The 19653-nt window shown below is 44.2% G+C and overlaps 1 protein-coding gene across 3 annotated transcripts in view; it reads left to right on the top strand.

Moving 5' to 3' along the window:
• kidins220a (kinase D-interacting substrate 220a) overlaps positions 1–19653 on the top strand; it is a 76922-nt gene that overhangs the window by 18753 nt on the left and 38516 nt on the right. For all 3 annotated transcript variants that reach the window (XM_029675055.2, XM_029675056.2, XM_029675054.2), the window contains exons 20-23: positions 5434–5674; positions 5936–6024; positions 8556–8700; positions 8846–9008. In XM_029675055.2, coding sequence (XP_029530915.1) covers positions 5434–5674; positions 5936–6024; positions 8556–8700; positions 8846–9008 — 638 coding nt within the window. The remainder of the gene's footprint in view (positions 1–5433; positions 5675–5935; positions 6025–8555; positions 8701–8845; positions 9009–19653) is intronic.

The raw sequence follows: 19653 nt of genomic DNA, 5'->3' as shown, positions 1-19653 counted from the left end.
CATGACTCACTGGTCATTACTATTGATGGGGGGGGGGGGGACATATCATGATATTATTTTTGACAATATTATATCTATACTTTGACTCCAAGTATAGATTAAACATCTATTTAAAAAACACTCTATATTCAAAAGTATGTGAACACCCCTTCAAATTAGTGGATTTGTCTATTTCAGCCACACCCGTTGCTGACAGGTGTATAAAATCAAGCACACCTCCATGCAATCTCCATAGCCAAACATTGGCAGTAGAATGGCCCGTACTGAAGAGCCCAGTGACCTTCAATGTGGCACCGTCTTAGGATGCCACCTTTCCGACAAGTCATTTTGTTAAATTTTTACCCTGCTAGAGCTGCCTCGGAGTTGTAAGTGCTGTTATTGTGAAGTGGAAACATCTAGGAGCAACAACGGCTCAGCCGCGAAGTGGTAGGCCACACAAGGTCACAGAACGGGACCGCTGAAGCGCATAAAAATCACCTGTCCTCGGTTGCAACACTCACTACCGAGTTCCAAACTGCCTCTGGAAGCAACGTCAACACAATAACTGTCCGTTTCCATGGCCGAGTGGCCGCACCCAAGTCTAAGATCACCATGCACAATGCCAAGCATCGGCTGGAGGGGTGTAAAGCTCACCGACAGAAATGGTTTGTCGAGATCAGTGTGGAAGAACATGACTGGCCTGCACAGAGTCCTGACCTCAACCCCATCGAATACCTTTGGGATGAATTGGAACGCCGACTGCGAGCCAGGCCTAATCGCCCAACATCAGTGCCCGAACTCCGCAGCAACGTTCCAACATCTAGTGGAAAGCCTTCCCAGAAGAGTGGAGGCTGTTATTGCAGCAGAGGGGGGGACCAACTCCATGTTAATGTCCATGATTTTGGAATGAGACGTTCGATGAGCAGGTGTCCACATACCTTGAGCCATGTATTTAGCCTCACAATGATATGTTTTACCATTTTCTTTTCAGGACAGCTAGGTATACAAGTATAACACAAAACAACTTGATAAAACAGTTGCATTCATGAGTTTTATGGACAAATGTCAATATAAAAAGTCAGCCAAAGCAAGAAATTGTACCAACAAATTTACATGAATGCTTTAAGTACAGTGTAGCGGCTTTCTTCCGTCGAAGGAGAGTCGGACCAAAATGCAGCGTGGTTAGTTCGATACATCTTTAATAAAGAAAAAACACGAACAATACAAAAACAACAAACGGAATGTGAAAACCTATACAGCCTATCTCTGGTGAAAACTACTAACACAGAGACAGGAACAATCACCCACAAACACACAGTGAAACCCAGGCTACCTAAATATGGTTCCCAATCAGAGACAACGAGAATCACCTGACTCTGATTGAGAACCGCCTCAGGCAGCCAATGCCTATGCTAGACACCCCTACTCAGCCACAATCCCAATGCCTACTAAAACCCCAATACGACAACACAATAAACCCATGTCACACCCTGGCCTGACCAAATAACTAAAGAAAACACAAAATACTAAGACCAAGGCGTGACATACAGAAATTGTTTGCTCAATGGGAAATGAATATCCGACTAGTTAGTGACAACTGTTTGGAATGTTGAATTTGACAGCAACTATGTGAGATTTATTACAGTATTATAGACACTATGTCCTGGGATTTCCTATGTTCCTCTAACGAATCTTGTGTAGCTTGTGAGCGTCATAGAGCACAACATGCTACATGTTCGTTAGAGTCTGTAGCTTAATAGTTTGTAGCCGAAACCATTCGGACTCTACTAGATGTTTTGGTAAAAAAGACCCGGCCCGGGCCCCTTCGGGATCTGCCCTTGTCTCACAAACACTGCTCTAGTTCAGCCCTCGTTAATCCCACAGACCATTGGAGAAATAGACAAATCCACTGGTCCAACCTAGAAGTCTGTAGCTCAAACACACAATGTTTAAAAGGGGTTAGAAGTGCAAAACGCGCCGGCATTACAGTGGGACTCATTGGGTTAAAATACATTGATTTGGTAGATCCCTTTTCATTATTTTGACCTCCCCACATTATAATTGGAAGAGGAAGTGCAAACTCTAACATAGCCTATAAGCTCGGATGGTAACTCCAAACACATTTTCACTAAGAGAGGCTGCTTAGCTGGTTAAACAGTGGTTAGCCATGTGTTAGCCAAAACTTAATTTCCCAGTCAAGAAAGCTTACCAGCAGCCTGCGGCACTATAGCTTTTAATGCAAACTATTAAGAGCTACAGTGCATTTGAAAAGTATTCAGACCGCTTGACTTTTTCCACATTTTGTTTCCGTTACAGCCTTATTGTAAAATGGATGAAATTGTATTTTTCCTTATCACTCTACACACAATAACCCATAATGACAAAGCAAAAACAGGTTTTGACATTTTTGCAAATGTATAAAAATAAAAAAAAGCGGATACCTTATTTTCATAAGCCTTCAGACCCTTTGCTAAGAGACTCGAAATTGAGCTCAGGTGCATCCTGTTTCCATTGACCATCCTTGAGATGTTTCTACAACTTGATTGGAGTCCACCTGTGGTAAATGTAATTGATTGGACATGATTTTGGAAAGACACACACCTGTTTTATATAAGGTCCTGCAGTTGACAGTGCATGTCAGAGTTAAAACCAAGCCATGAGGTCGAAGGAATTGTCCGTGGAGCTCCGAGACATGATTGTGTCGAGGCACAGATCTGGGGAAGGGTACCAAAGCATTTCTGCAGTTTTGATGGTCCCCAAGAACACAGTGGCTTCCATCATTCTTAAATGGAAGAAGTTTGGAACCCGCTGCCCGCTTGGAGTTTGCCAAAAGGCACCTAAAGACTCTTTGGCCTGAATGCCAAGCATCACGTCTGGAAGAAACCTGGCACCATCACTACGGTGGAACGTGGTGGCAGCATCATGCTGTGGGGATGTTTTTCAGCGGCAGGGATTGGGAGACTAGTCAGGATCGAGGAAAAGATGAACGGAGTAAAGTACAAAGAGATCCTTGATGAAAACCTGCTCCAAAGCACTCAAGACCTCAGACTGGGGGAACGGTTCACCTTCCAACAGGTCAATGACCCTGAGCAGACAGCCAAGACAATGCACGAGTGGCTGTGGGGCACATCTCTGAATGTTCTTGAGTGGCCCAGCCAGAGCCCAGACTTGAACCTGATCGAACATCTCTGGAGAGTCCTGAAAATAGCTGTGCAGCAACGCTCCCGAACCAACCTGACAGAGTTTGAGAGGATCTGCAGAGAAGAATGGGAGAAACTCCCCAAATACGGGTGTGCCACGATTGTAGCATCGTTCCCAAGAAGGCTGTAATCGCTGCCAAAAGTCAAAAGTACCAGTCAAAAGTTTGGGGACACCTACTCATTCCAGATGTTTTATTTGATTATTTTCTACATTGTAGAATATTAGTGAAGACATCAACTATGAAATAACATATGGAATCAAGTAGTAACCAAAAATGTGTTAAATAAATCTAAATATATTTTTGATTTTGGATTCTTCAAAGTAGCCACCCTTTGCCTTGATGACAGCTTTGCACACGCTTGGCATTCTCTCATCCAGCTTCATGAAGTAGTCGCCTGGAATGCATTTCAATTAACAGGTGTGCCTTGTTCATTTGTCAAATTCCTTTCCTTAATGCATTTGAGCCAATCAGTTGTGTTGTGACAGGTTAGGGGTGGTATACAGAATATAAAATACCAAGACCATATTATGGCAAGAACAGCTCAAATAAGCAAAGAGAAATGACTGTCCATTACTTTACTTTAGGACATGATGGCCAGTCGATGGAAAATATCAAGAACTTTGAAAGTTTCTTCAAGTGCAGTCGCAAAAACCATCAAGCGCTATGATGAAGCTGGCTCTCATGAGGACCGCCACAGGAAGGAAGACCTAAAGTTACCTCTGCTGTGGAGGATAAGTTTATTAGAATAACTGCTTGCATCTCAGATTGTAGCCCAATAAAGAGGATAAGTTCATTAGATTTAACTGCACCTCAGAAATTGCAGCCCAAATAAATGCTTCACGGAGTTCAAGTAACAGACACATCTCAACGTCAACTGTTCAGAGGAGACTGCGTGAATCAGGCCATTGTGGTCAAATTGCTGCAAAGAAACCACTTCTAAAGGACAACAATAATAAGAAGAGACTTGCTCGGGCCAAGAAAACACGAGCAATGGACATTAGACCGGTAGAAATCTGTCCTTTGGTCTGATGAGTCCAAATTGGATATTTTTGGTTCCATCTTCCGTGTCTATGTGAGACTCAGAGTAGGTGAACGGATGATCGGATGATCTCTGCATGTGTGGTTCCCACCATGAAGCATGGAGGTGTGATGGTGTGGGGGTGCTTTTCCGGTGACACTGTTATTTATTTAGAATTCAAGGCACACTTAACCAGCATGGCTACCACAGCATTCTGCGGCGCTTCGCAATCCCATCTGGTTTGCGCTTAGTGGGACAATACTTTGGTTTTCAACAGGACAATTACCCAAAACACACCTCCAGGCTGTGTAAGGGCTATTTGATCAAGGAGATTGATGGAGTGCTGCATCAGCTGGCCTCCACAATCACCTGACCTCAACCCAATTTGAGATGGTTTGGGATGAGTTGGACCGCAGCGTGAAGGAAAAGCAGCCAACATGTGCTCAGCATATGTGGGAACTCCTTCAAGACTGTTGGAAAAGCATTCCAGGTGAAGCTGGTGGAGAGAATAGCAAGAGTGTGCAAAACTGTCATCAAGGCAAAGAAAGGGTGGCTACTTTGAAGAATCTAAAATATGTTTACATTTGTTTAACACTTTTTTGGTTACTACATGATTCCGTATGTGTTTCATATTTTTGATGTCTTCACTATTATTCTACAATGTAGAAAATATTTTTTTAATTTTTTATTAAAAAACCTTGTTGAGTAGGTGTGTCAACTTTTGACTGGTATTGTATGTAAATGTGATACTTCATTTTTTGACACTTAATGTATTTGAACATTTTTCAAAAACCCTACTTTACCTTTTCATTATGGGGTAATTGTGTGTAGATTGACGAGGGGGAAAAATATATTTTAGAATAAGGCTGTAGCGTAACAAAATGTAACAAAATGTGGAAAAAGTCAACGGGTCTGAATTCATTCTGAATGCACTGCATATTTGTGGGTGCTTTTTCAAGGCCTATGTCAGAGGGCCGCAGACCCCGGTTGAATAACCCTGATTTAGAGAGACAACAAGAGATACTACAAATTATAGCCACAGTTTACAGATATTAACAAGTTGATGTCAAGTTTTCTGTTCCCCAGTTGTGTGTGTATGACCACACTATGAATCTGACACAAGGTTCACCCTCAAATGATTTCAGGCTTTTATCATTCCAATACGCTCACTACGGATGAGCAGTAGTGGATGAACCCAGGTCTAAATCCTCCTCCTATTACCCTCCTCCACCAGGTGAGGGTGCTGTTCTCCAAAGGCCCCTTCATCTCCATCTTTGCCAGCGACCCCCACATCATCATCAAGGCCATCAACCAGAACCTGAACAGCGTGCTCAGGGACTCCAACATCAACGGCCACGACTACATGAGGAACATCGTCCACCTGCCTGTTTTCCTCAACAGCCGGGGGCTAAGCACGACCAGGAAGCTGTGCACGGCCGCCCCCACCTCCAACGGAGACCTGACCAACCCTGAGGGTACGCAAGACATATGCACGGCGTGTGTCACACAAACATGACCAGGATTAGGAAACACTGACATAGGCATAGAGTAGACACGCACACACACACACACACACACACACACACACACACACACTCGCGCATTCTGACTTGCTGTAGGAAATGGTAATAATCTATCGTGAATAGGTTGCTTCTTTACATTAGATGTTGTGATGAGACGTCCCTGGTGTTACTGTCTCTCGTTTTATCTCTCCTTTTCCACTCCTCTCTTCACAGGATGGCACGAGGAGATGGACAGGAACCTGTCCTCCAACAGTCTGGGGGATCAGGCCAAGTTTGGCAGCAAGACGGCCCTCAACCGCAGGGTAAACTCATTCAGCCGGCCAACCCTCTCCATGCCCAGGCTGGGCCATAGATCTACCTGCAGAGGTCCTGTAGACCGGCAGAGTTCTGGCACAAAGACAAGTGATACAACAAGGAACATAAGGAGATTGGGCGCCTGTGCGGGCAATGAAAGTACAACAAACGCATCAAAATGTTGCCCCTGAAGTGGTTTTTCTGCTTCTTTTCCCATAGACACAGCTAGAGAAGACTAACATAGAAAGGGTGAGATAATGCACTTAAACCCACAGGCCCGGGGGTGTAGCTAGCTTCCTCTCGCCTTGCGGTGAACATAGTGGAGAGGGGTGGAGGAGGTCGGGAGCAAAAGAGCCTGTCTCCATCGCCGAGGAGTCTCTGCCTGGTAATTGATGTAATGTCTGTTTATCCTTCCTGCTGCGATGCCACACTGCCTAATGACAGGGAGGAGCAGCAGTGTGTCCCAGTGACAAAACGCTGGCAATCGGTGGCTGCTGGCGGGAGGCTAAGTGGCCCTGCCTGCTTCCCCCTGCGAGGACCCCGTTTTGTTTGTTTATCTGTTTGTTTGTTTGGGCGTCTGATTTATTTGCCTGTTTTTTTTGTGTGTCTTTATTTTCCTTGGGTCCCTTTTTTTATTTTGGCGCCCACTTCTTTTTGTTTGCCCTCTCTGGCGGTTTCTTGGCTGCCAAGAAGGCAGTGAGTGGGTCTCTTTACAAGTGGAGCTAAGAAGGATGGAAGGAGAGAAAAAGCTCTCTGTCTCTCGGCTACTTAATTGCGGAGTTGTGGATCTTTAGCCTTCCAAGATGGCAGGGGAGGGGAAGTGAGGGAGGCAGGCCAGGCGAGCTCAGGCTTGTAAACAGTATTTGGCGCCGTGCTCTGGGCTGATGTCAGCTCCAAGTAAGTTTGCTTGTTTGGAGGAAATATCCCAACTCTTACAGCAGCTTTTCAACAGTCAGAGTTCAACAATTTCTCCTGATGGTCTGGTTATACAGTCAATAAAACAACGATCAACTTTCACCGATCATATTTCACTCTTTGAGCATGTCCAATGCATCTACGTAAGGATCAAAGGAGACCCAATCACCTCCTTACTGAGCCAATACTGGCTATACGCTCTCTCCCTACCAGTGAGGTTGTCACAAGGCAGGCATTAAGTCCACATCACAGTCCGCTTGGTGGCTGGTGGTGGCGTTCTGAGTGCTTGTGGCCTGACGAACGCTCTCCTATATACAGCATTGCTGCACCGTTCGGCAAGCAGCACCTATTGTGGTCCTCCAGACAGCATTCCAATCATTCTGGACTCGCAGGCAATCCAGAAAAGAGGTGAGATGTAGTCTCAATACACAGTTCAGTCTTTGTTTGAGACACACACACAACCCTGTGTGGAACCCAGGAAGAGTGGCGGTGGCTATTGTAACAGGGAATCTGAATATCAAACTTTGACCCAGCTGTGTAAGGACAGTGACTGTGGACAGCTGATGCCTCTGTCTTGGTAGCGCACAGTGTATATCCGTGCGTCCAGCCCTGGCCCATTCCCTGTCGAGCTCAACTGAGATCTCCAGTCTGTTAATTGGGCCCAGTAACAGAGCTGCTTGTGTGTTGGTGGGTATGGGATGGGTGTTGGGAAAACGAGGATGGGAGGAGGAAGAGACGGGACTCCGGGACGAGAGGGCACGCACCCAGGGAGCCGCTTGTCGCGAGGTGGACGGCACGCCACGGGGTGATGTCATCATGAGACTGCCACAGAACTGTCACGCGGTCATGTGAACTGTAGAACACAGGACAGGTTTAACGAGGTCATGTGAACTGTAGAACACAGGACAGGTTTAACGAGGTCATGTGAACTGTAGAACACAGGACAGGTTTAACGAGGTCATGTGAACTGTAGAACACAGGACAGGTTTAACGAGGTCATGTGAACTGTAGAACACAGGACAGGTTTAACGAGGCCATGTGAACTGTAGAGAACACAGGACAGGTTTAACGAGGTCATGTGAACTGTAGAACACAGGACAGGTTTAACGAGGTCATGTGAACTGTAGAACACAGGACAGGTTTAACGAGGTCATGTGAACTGTAGAACACAGGACAGGTTTAACGAGGTCATGTGAACTGTAGAACACAGGACAGGTTTAACGAGGTCATGTGAACTGTAGAACACAGGACAGGTTTAACGAGGCCAGTGCTTGCTGTACTATCATTTGAATGTGTGAAGCAAACACGTAATATACTCTCTGTGGCCAGTTTATTAGCTATACCACCCCGTTCACAAAAATGGTTCGCTCCTGCAGACAGTGAGTCATGTGGCCGTGGCTTGCTATATAAAACAGGCAGACAGGCATCGAGGCATTCAGTTACTGTTCGATTGAACGTTAGAATGGGCAAAACGAGTGACCGAAGCAAAAATGACGTACTGACTGGTTTGTGGAAAGACCAAGGGCTAATCCAAGTATAAACATGAGGTATTGTGTGTGTGTGTGTGTGTGTGTGTGTGTGTGTGTGTGTGTGTGTGTGTGTGTGTGTGTGTGTGTGTGTGTAGGACACGTACCGCAGGAGGCAGATGCAGAGGACGGTTACCAGACAGATGTCCTTTGACCTGACCAAGCTGCTGGTCACCGAGGACTGGTTCAGTGACATCAGCCCCCAGACCATGAGGAGGCTCCTGAACATTGTCTCTGTCACAGGTAACACCTCACCTATTAGATGACCTTTATATCACCCAAGGAGGAGAGTCGACTACTCCCAGCATGGCACTTATTATCGGAATTGGAGTAGTAGGCGTTTCAACCAACATACCAAACGTCACTTCTCATTGGTCCATATTTCCAGGACGTCTGCTGAGGGCCAATCAGATCATCTTTAACTGGGACCGTCTGGCGTCGTGGATCAACCTGACGGAGGAGTGGCCCTACAGGACCTCCTGGCTCATCCTCTTCCTGGAGGAGACCGACGGCATCTCAGACCAAGTCCCCCTGAAGACCATCTATGAGAGGTAAGCACACACACATCTGCACTCAAACAAGCACGCATGTACAGGAAGACGCACACACAAGCAGACGGGCACACAGGCAGACACTCACTTTTTAGACTCTTTCCGAAAGGTTCTTTTTGCTCCACACACACGCACGCCTCAAATAATCGAAGATGAATAATTAAATGTGATGTAAAAATCATGTTGACCAGCTGGTGGCAGCAGATGATCTTCCATTTCCACTACCAGTACATCATACAGGAAGGAGTAAGTCCCCTATAGGCTTCTGTGAGCCTACAGCCTAAATAGATCGTTGTATTCAGATCACGTAGGGAAACGCATGGAAGTAAGAAGTAGCATATCATTATTCATCTGTTGATTTGAATTGATAAAGTGTTAGAAGCACAGCCAGTGCTGGTTTAACTAGGCGTGTGTGGACAAGGGAGTGTGGACAAGGGGGAGGGAATCAGCACATAGTCTGAGTCATTAGGATTGCTGCTGTTCTGCCCCAATAGTTGGCCTTTAAAGGTTGCACTCTGCCACTCTATCACAATACACTAGCGCCCGGGAGTCCCGGGGCGCTGAAGTGTCACCAACACTCAGTGTCACATAGTCATCGTCACCATCCCTATCCTTCACAGAGTTTCTGGATGAATAAATGGCTTTGGACAAATATATGTGAGGCAGCAATGAGCCTGTAATATACTTGTGCAATAAAAGAGCTCCTTAGCACAGAGCTTTACCTGGGTATTGGGTAGGTATCACCTGAAATGGCTTCTGCAATGGCAGTTTGTGATTAAAGGAAGCCCCAAACGAACATGGGTGCCAGGATGAGCTGAGCAGCCCTTATCTGGAGAGACATCTCCTCATTGATAACGCTGAATCGCCTCTTTACCTTTCCTCCTCCTCTTTCTTTCTCTTCTCTCTCTCTCTCTCTCTCTCTCTCTCTCACATCTCTCTCTCTTTCTTTCTCTTTCTCTCCATCTCTCTCTCACCTCTTTCTCTTTCCTCCTCTTTCCTTATCTTTCTCCTTCTCTCTCCTTCTCTCTCTCTCTCCTTGTCTCTCTCTCACCTCTCTCCTTCTCTTTCGCTCTTTCTCTCCTTTGCTCTCTCCTTCTCTCTCACTCTCTCCTTCTCTCTCGCTCTCAGCTCTTTCTCTTTCCTCCTTTCTTTTTTTCTCTCCTCTCCTCTTTCGCTCTCTATTTTTTCTCTTTCTCTCTCTCACCTCTTTCTTTCTCTCTCTCTCGCTCCTTCTCTCTCGCTCCTTTTCTCTCTCGCTCCTTCTCTCTCTCACTCCTCTCTCTCACCTCTTTCTCTTTCCTCCTCTTTCTTTCTCTCTCACCTCTCTCTCTTTCTCTCTCGCTCCTTCTCTCTCTCGCTCCTTCTCTCTCTCCTCTCTCTCACCTCTTTCTCTTTCTTTCTCTTTCTCTCTCGCTCCTTCTCTCTCTCGCTCCTTCTCTCTCTCACTCCTTCTCTCTCTCACTCCTCTCTCACCTCTTTCTCTTTCCTCCTCTTTCTTTCTCTCTCACCTCTTTCTCCTTCTCTTTCTCTCCTTCTCTCTCTCCCTCTCCTTCTCTCTCTCTCCTCCTCTCTCTCTTTCTCGTTCTTTCTCAATTCAATTCCCTTTCTCTCGCCTCTTTCTCTTTCCTCTCTTTTCTCTCTCTCTCTCTCCCTCCTCTCGCCTTTTCTTTCTCTCTTCCTCTCTCCTTCTCTCTCTTCCTCTCTCACTCTCCTACTCTTTCTCTCTCTCCTCCCCTTTCTCTCTCTCCTCCTCTCTCTCCTCCTGTTTCTCCTCCTCTCTCATTTTCTCTCTTCCTCCTCTTTCTTTCTCTGTCTCTCTTTCTCTCTCCTCCTCTTCCTCTCTCCTTCTGTCTCTCCCTCTCGCTCTCTTTCTCTCTCCTTCTCTCCCTTCCTCACTCCTCCTTTCTCTTTCTCTCTTCCTCTCTCCTTCTCTCTCTTCCTCTCTCCCTCTCCTACTCTTTCTCTTCTTCTCTCTCTTCCTCTCTCCTTCTCTCTCCCTCTCTCCCTCTCCTCCTCTTTCTTTCTCTGTATCTCTTCCTCTCTCCTCCTCTTCCTCTCTTTCTCACTCTCTTTCTCACTCTCTTTCTCTCTCTCTCCTTTTCTTTCTCCCTTGCGCTCTCCCTCTTTCCATCTTTCTCCCTCTCTCACTCTCTCCATCTTTCTTCCTCTCGCTCTCTCCTCCTCTTTCTCAGTCTCTCCTCTTTCTCACTCTCTCTCTCCCTCTCTCTCTCTCTCTCTCTCTCTCTTTCTCTCCCTCTTTCTCTCCTCCTCTCTTTCTCTCTTCCTCTCCTTTCTTTCTCTGTCTCTCTTCCTCCTCTTCCTCTCTCCTTCTGTCTCTCCCTCTCGCTCTCTTTCTCTCTTCCTTTCTCCTTATCTCTTTTCCTCTCTCCTTCTCTCTCTCTCCTCCCCTTTCTCTCTCTCTCTCCTCTCTCTCTCCTCCTCTTTCTCCTCCTCTTTCTCGCTCTCTTTCTGTCTTCCTCTCTCCTTCTCTCTCTTCCTCGCTCCTCCTTTCTCTTTCCCTCTTCCTCTCTCCTTCTCTCTCTTCCTCTCTCCCTCTCCTACTCTTTCTCTCCTTCTCTCTCTTCCTCTCTTCCTCTCTCCTTCTCTCTCCCTCTCTTCCTCTCCTCCTCTTTCTCTGTCTCTCTTCCTCTCTCCTCCTCTTCCTCTCTTTCTCACTCTCTCTTTCTCTCTCTCCTTCTCTCTCGCTCTCCTTTTCTTTCTCCTTTGCGCTCTTTCTCGCGCTCTCTCCTCTCTCTCTCTCTCTCTCTCTCTCTCTCTCTCCCTCTCTTTCTCCCTCTGTCTCTCTTCCTCTCTCCTCCTTTCTTTCTATTTCTAGCTGCCTCTCTCCTCCTCCTCTCTCCATCTTTCTCCCTCTCTCACTCTCTCCATCTTTCTCCCTCTCGCTCTCTCCTTCTCTCTCGCTCTCCTTTTCTTTCTCCTTTGCGCTCTTTCTCCCTCTCTCTCTCTCTCTCTCTCTCTCTTTCTCTCCCTCTCTTTCTCCCTCTGTCTCTCTTCCTCTCTCCTCCTTTCTTTCTATTTCTCTCTTCCTCTCTCCTCCTCTTTCTCTCCCTCTCACTCTCTCCATCTTTCTCCCTCTCGCTCTCTCCTCCTCTTTCTTAGTCTCTCCTCTTTCTCACTCTCTCTCTCTCTTTCTCTCCTTCTCTCTCTCTATTCCTCTCTCTTCCTCTCTCTTTCTCACACTCTTTCTCTCTCTCCTCTCCCTCTCTCCATCTTTCTCTCGCTCTCTCCATCTTTCTCCCTCTCTCGCTCTCTCCATCTTTCTCCCTCTCTCGCTCTCTCCATCTTTCTCCCTCTCTCGCTCTCTCCTCCTCTTTCTCTCTCTCTCTCCTCCTCTTTCTCTCTCTCGCACTTCCTCACTCTCTCCCTCACTTCCCCTCTCTCTCTTTCTCTCCCTCTTTCTCTCTTCCTCTCTTTCTCTCTTTTTCTCTCCTCCTTTCTTTCTATTTCTCTCTTCCTCTCTCCTCCTTTCTCTCTTCCTCTCGCTCTCTCCTCCTCTTTCTCTCCCTCTCTCTCACTTCCTCTTTCTCTCGCTCTCTCTTTGGGTAGCCATGTCTTTTTATGTCTGCCGGTGTCTATTGCCAATTGGTGGTCACTCAGCCTGTACTTGGTAAGGATCTGCCTCTGCTTCGTATCTCTGACAGAGTAGAGATAATCAGCCAATTCATATTCTCTGTTTTGGGTCAAATGGCAATTTAGTCAGCTTTGGGATTTTGTTTAGTTTTTCCAAATGTGTAAATATGAGTCCTTTTCATTGGTTCATGATTTTCTTTTTGGTATTCTTTCTTTTGAAACAGTGCTGTTGTCAGCTTGGTTTGTTAGGTCCAACACCAGCTGACTGAGAGGGCTCATTTCTGGGCTCAGCTCTTGGTTTTGAAGTGCTTTAAATTGCAGACTTGAATTTTACTTGAATTCAGATGTAGCCAACATTTTGATGATCTTTTCTGTATCTTCATTATTACTGGAAAGCGGCCCAATTCTGCACTACATGCATTAGTTGGTGTATTTCTCTAGACTTGTAGAATCTTCAGACAGAATTCTGCATGTACGGGCTTCAATTGGATGTTTGTCCCTCATATTAAAGTCCAGTTTATTGAGTGGCCCCCAAACTTCACTTCCCTAAAGAGCTATTGGTAGGATTCCACTGTCAAATATTTTGGTCCGAATTCTAATTGGGATGTTGATATTGAATATTTTCATTTTTATGCACACAATGCTCTGCAGGCTTTTTCTTTGAGTGCATTCACTGCCATATTAAAGTTTCCTGATGCAGATCTGGTCAGACCAAGGTACGATAATTTTTTTGTGTGTGTTCGATTATGGTGGTGTTCAGGGGTGAATTTATATTTGTTTCTGACATCTTAAAAAAAAAAAAAATCATGATTGATACATTTTTTCTGCCAGGGCCCAATTATGGCAGTATTGCTCTAGAATATTAAGGTTCTGTTGAAGACCTTCTTTGGTTGGTGATAGAAGTACAAAGTCATCAGCATATAGCAGGTATTTTACCTCTGTGTCAAATAGTGTGAGTCCTGGGGCTGGAGATTGGTCCAACATGTCTGCTAATTCATTGATATAAATGTTGAAAAGATTTGGACTCAAACTGCAGCCTTGTCTCACACCTCGACATGGTGAAAATAATTCTGTTCTTTGGTTTTTGATTTTTATTGCACACTTGTTTTCTGTGTGCATACATTTTGTTAAGTCATACACCTTTACCACCAAGCCCACTTTGTAGAATTTTGTAGAATAGCCCTTCGTGCCAAATAGAATCAAATAAAGTCAATAAAGCAAGCAAAGATTTTGCCCTCTTTTTTTTGTAGGACGTGTTTATTAATATGCTCAGTAGTGCGACGGTTGGGGAGGAAGCCAATTTGACATTTACTTGTTACATTCTTTTCTTGAAGAAATTCAAAATGCTACAAAAAACCTTTTCCAAGTTCCTGCTTACGCAAATTCCCCTGTAATTATTGGGGTCTGATGTGTCTCCACTTGTGTGGATAGATTAGATGAGCCCCTGGTTCCAGACATCAGGAAATCAGACAGAAGTTAATACCATGTTGAACAGTTTAAGCACAGCATTTTGCAACTCAGGTGTGCTGTTTTTCAGCATTTCATTTCTGATGTTATCTAGACCACAAGCCTTCTTTGATTTTATAGATTTTAGTTTTTCATTTAGGTCTTGTTGGGTTATTGGGTAATCTAATGGATTTTGGTTGTTTTTAATGACTGATTCAATGATGTTCAATTTTTCTTGCATTTATAATTGGTTCTGTTGTAAGTCTTTTTCTGGGATGTTTTTGTATAGGTTATCAAAATAAATTTTCCAAATTCCTTCGTCTTGTATGGCTAATTCTTGTTGCTTTGTCATGCTTAAATTGTTCCACATGTCCCAGAACTGATTTTGGTCGATTGCGTTTTCAATTTCATCAAGTGTCTTGTTGGTATAATTCAATTTCTTGCGTTTCAGTGTATGTTTATACTGTTTCAGAGTTTCAAATTATTCATAGCATAGCTCTGGGTTATTTTGCTGCTTATGTTTTTCGTTTGACATTTGTCATAGGTGTTTTCACATTTTTCAGAAACATTTAGTTTTTTTGTTTCTGATGTTGCATTTCTTTGTTTTTTTCAAATTTGCTTTCGATGCTGCTTTTTCGAATATGCAACTGATGTTTTGAGTAGCTGAATTAACACCTTTATTGTTTTGGTATTGTGAGTTATTGAAGAACTGTATAGAGTTCATCATTTCATTTGAGTTCAAGGTTTCAATGAATCCCTCTGCACTGTTTGGAGCCCATCTGTATGATTGGTTTATGATGTAGAGTTAAGGGCTGTTTTTTTTATTTTTATGAATGTTGCAGGTTAATTTCTTCAGAAACACGTTGATCTGACTGTGATCTGACAATGGGGTCTGTGGTCTGACAGTGAAATGCACTAATAGAGGAGGGGTCAGTGTCATTGATGTCATACTCGAGAGCTGAGCAGTAAGTAAACCGACCTAAAGAGTCCCCTCTGAGTCTACCATTAAGCATGTACAGGCCTAAGGCTCGACAGAGATGCACTAACTCCTTTCCATTTTTGTTCATTATTTGGTCAGGACTGTTTCTATTATTTATAATACTGTACACTGAGGGGTGTCCAAATATGTGGTGGTTACATCCCGAATCAGTGTAGTCAGGCTCAGAACCTGTTCTTGCATTGAAATCTCCACCAAGAAGTATTTTACCCTCTGGTTGAAATTGAATGATTTCTGTATGGAGATTGTCAAAAAACTGATCATCATAATATGATGAATCTGAAGTAGGAGCATAAGCTGCACATATGTATACATCCATTGTCACAATAGATTGTACCTTTGTTAAGTTTTAGCCAAATGTGGTTAGTACCTTTTTTTTCTTAATTTCATTCAGTGCTAAGTCCTGCTTATGCTAAATGGTGATTCCACCTGAGGCTCGGCCCCGTTTAACATTTTTATGTTTGATTGATGGTAGTTAACTTTCTCTATAGCCTGAGGGACACTGAGTATCTATGTCTCCACGACACCATGTTTCCAGTAGGATTATGATGTCCTGTCCCTTGATGATTTTAATCAATTCTGGATTTGTTGTTTTATAACCAAAATGTGAAGAGTATAAGCACTGGATATACCAAGAGCTGAGAGTTAATGATCTCATTTGCATTGAAAAAAACAATATATTAATATATATCAATCACACTTCTGTGAAATCAAACTTTCCGCTTAGGAAGCAACACTGATTGACAATAAATTTCACATGTTGTTGTGCAAATGGAATAGACAACAGGTGGAAATTATAGGCAATTAGCAAGACACCCCCAATAAAGGAGTGGTTCTGCAGGTGGTGACCACAGACCACTTCTCAGTTCCTATGCTTCCTGGCTGATGTTTTGGTCACTTTTGAATGCTGGCGGTGCTTTCACTCTAGTGGTAGCATGAGAAGGAGTCTACAACCCACACAAGTGGCTCAGGTAGTGCAGCTCATCCAGGATGGGACATCAATGCGAGCTGTGGCAAGAAGGTTTGCTGTGTCTGTCAGCGTAGTGTCCAGAGCATGGAGGTGCTACCAGGAGACAGGCCAGTACATCAGGAGACGTGGAGGAGGCCGTAGGAGGGCAACAACCCAGCAGCAGGACGCTACCTCCGCCTTTGTGCAAGGAGGAGCAGGAGGAGCACTGCCAGAGCCCTGCAAAATGACCTCCAGCAGGCCACAAATGTGCATGTGTCTGCTCAAACGGTCAGAAACAGACTCCATGAGGGGTGTATGAGGGCCCGACATCCACAGGTGGGGGTTGTGCTTACAGCCCAACACCGTGCAGAACGTTTGGCATTTGCCAGAGAACACCAAGATTGGCAAATTCGCCACTGGCGCCCTGTGCTCTTCACAGATGAAAGCAGGTTCACACTGAGCACATGTGACAGACGCCGTGGAGAACGTTCTGCTGCCTGCAACATCCTCCAGCATGACCGGTTTGGCAGTGGGTCAGTCATGGTGTGGGGTGGCATTTCTTTGGGGGGCTGCACAACCCTCCATGTAGCCTGACTGCCATTAGGTACCGAGATGAGATCCTCAGACCCCTTGTGAGACCATATGCTGGTGCGGTTGGCCCTGGGTTCCTCCTAATGCAAGACAATGCTAGACCTCTTGTGGCTGGAGTGTGTCAGCAGTTCCTGCAAGAGGAAGGCATTGAATCATCAGGTCTCGCTCCATCCACCAACGCCACGTTGCACCACAGACTGTCCAGGAGTTGGCGGATGCTTTAGTCCAGGTCTGGGAGGAGATCCCTCAGGAGACCATCCGCCACCTCATCAGGAGCATGCCCAGGCATTGTAGGGAGGTCATACAGGCACGTGGAGGCCATACACACTACTGAGCGTCATTTTGACTTGTTTTAAGGACATTACATCAAAGTTGGATCAATCTGTAGTGTGGTTTTCCACTTTAATTTTGAGTGTGACTCCAAATCCAGACCTCCATGGGTTGATACATTTGATTTCCATTGATAATTTTTGTATGATTTTGTTGTCAGCACATTCAACTATGTAAAGAAAAAAGTATTTAATAAGAATATTTCATTCATTCAGATCTAGGATGTGTTATTTTAGTGTTCCCTTTATTTTTTTGAGCAGTGTATATATACAGTTGAAGTCGTAAGTTTACATACACTTACGTTGGAGTCATTAAAACTCGTTTTTCAACCTTTCTACAAATATCTTTTTAACTGTAGTCTTGGCAAGTCAGTTAGGCCATCTACATTGTGCATGACACAAGTATTTTTTCCAACAATTTTTTACAGACAGTTTATTTCACTTGTAATTCACTGAATCACGATTCCAGTGGGTCAGAAGTTTACACACACTAAGTTGACTGTGCCTTTAAACAGCTTGGAAAATTCCATAAAATGATGTCATGGCTTTAGAAGTTTCTGATAGGCTAATTGACATAATTTGAGTCAATTGGAGGTGTACCTGTGGATGTATTTCAAGGCCTACCTTCAACCTCAGTGCCTCTTTGCTTGACATCATGGGAAAATCAAAAGAAATCATCCAAGACCTCAGAAAACCAAATTGTAGACCTCCAAGTCTGTCATATTGCTCAGGAAGGAGACTGAGCGTTCTGTCTCCTAGAGATGAACGTACTTTGGTGGGAAAAGAGCAAATCAATCCCAGAACAACAGCAAAGGACCTTGTGACGATGCTGGAGGAAACAGGTACAAAAGTATCTATATCCACAGTAAAACAAGTCCTAAATCGACATAACCTGAAAGGCCGCCCAGCAAGGAAGAAGCCACTGTTCCAAAACCACCATAAAAAAGCCAGACTACGGTTTGCAACTGCGCATGGGGACAAAGATCATACTTTTTGGAGAAATGTCCTCTGGTCTGATGAAACAAAAATAGAACTGTTTGGCCATAATGACCATCATTATGTTTGGAGGGAAAAAGGGGAGGCTTGCAAGCCAACGCACACCATCCCAACCATGAAGCAGGGGGGTGGCAGCATCATATTGGGGGGGTGCTTTACTGCAGGAGGGACTGGTGTACTTCACAAAATCGATGGCATCACGAGGAAGAAAATTGTGGATATTTTGAAGCTACATCTCAAGACGTCAGTCAGGAAGTTAAAGCTTGGTCGCAAATGGCTCTTCCAAATAGACAATGACCCCAAGCATACTTTCAGTTGTGTAGGACAACAAAGTCAAGGTATTGGAGTGGCCATCACAAAGCCCTGACCTCAATCCTATAGAAAATTTGTGGGCAGAACTGAAAAAGCGTGTGGGAGCAAGGAGGCCTACAAACCTGACTCAGTTACACCAGCTCTGTCAGGAGGAATGGGCCAAAATACATCCATCTTATTGTGGGAAGCTTGTGGAAGGCTATAGAAGTGTTTGACCCAAGTTAAACCATTTAAAGGCAATGCTACGAAATACTACTTGAGTGTATATAAACTTCTGACCCACTGGGAATGTGATGAAAGAAATGAAAGCTGAAATAAATCATTCTCTCTACTATTATTCTGACATTTCACATTCTTAAAAATAAAGTGGTGATCCTAACTGACCTAAGACAGGGAAATTGTACTAGGATTAAATGTCAGGAATTGTGAAAAACCTGAGTTTAAATGTATTTGGCTAAGGTGTATGTGAACTTCCGACTTCAACTGTACACACACACTTATACACCATTACATATAATTATTATAATACCAGTGCCAACATAATAAAGAATAGTTGTAAACAGATTAATAATAATGGAATAAGCTTGCACAAATAAATAAGTTCAATGCGATCTGCAACCGTGTGTTTTAAAGGGTCGGTCTAGCCCAGTAGTCTGTATATTAGATGCAGTAGTTGGCGCACCTCCCCTATGTCTGATTGTTCTAGGTGTCTTTTGCCAGAGGTTACCTCAGCATATGTATGCTGATGATCTGAATGATACATGGTGTGGACTGCATCATGTGGTGTACTTCTCTGAAGGACGGTGTTCTGCCCGACCCTAGAGTAGTGGTCAGTGCTGTGTTGTGATGGCCCAGGTCCAGTAGTACTGTTTTGTGATGGGCTGGATCTAGTAGTGCTGTGTCTGGTCTGGAGGTCGACCGATTATGATTTTTCAACACCGATACCGATTATTGGAGGACCCCAAAAAAAATGCCAAATACCGATTTTTTTTGTTTTTTTGTATTTGTAATAATGACAATTACAACAATACTGAATGAACACTTATTTTAACTTAATATAATACATCAATAAAATAAATTTAGCCTCAAATAAATAATGAAACATGTTCAATTTGGTTTAAATAATGCAAAAACAAAAGTTCAATATTTGCCATGTAAGAAAGCTAACGTTTCAGTTCCTTGCTCAGAACATGAGAACATATGAAAGCTGGTGGTTCCTTTTAACATGAGTCTTCAATATTCCCAGGTAAGAAGTTTTAGGTTGTAGTTATTATAGGACTATTTCTCTCTATACCATTTGTATTTCATATACCTTTGACTATTGGATGTTCTTATAGGCACTTTAGTATTGCCAGTGTAACAGTATAGCTTCCGTCCCTCTCCTCGCTCCTCCCTTGGCTCGAACCAGGAACACAACGACAACAGCCACCCTCG

This window comes from Oncorhynchus nerka, linkage group LG12 (assembly GCF_034236695.1).
Source record: "Oncorhynchus nerka isolate Pitt River linkage group LG12, Oner_Uvic_2.0, whole genome shotgun sequence".
Taxonomy (NCBI): Eukaryota; Metazoa; Chordata; class Actinopteri; order Salmoniformes; family Salmonidae; genus Oncorhynchus; species Oncorhynchus nerka.
Note: the sequence above shows the minus strand (reverse complement) of the source record. Positions and strands in the feature narration are given on the sequence as shown.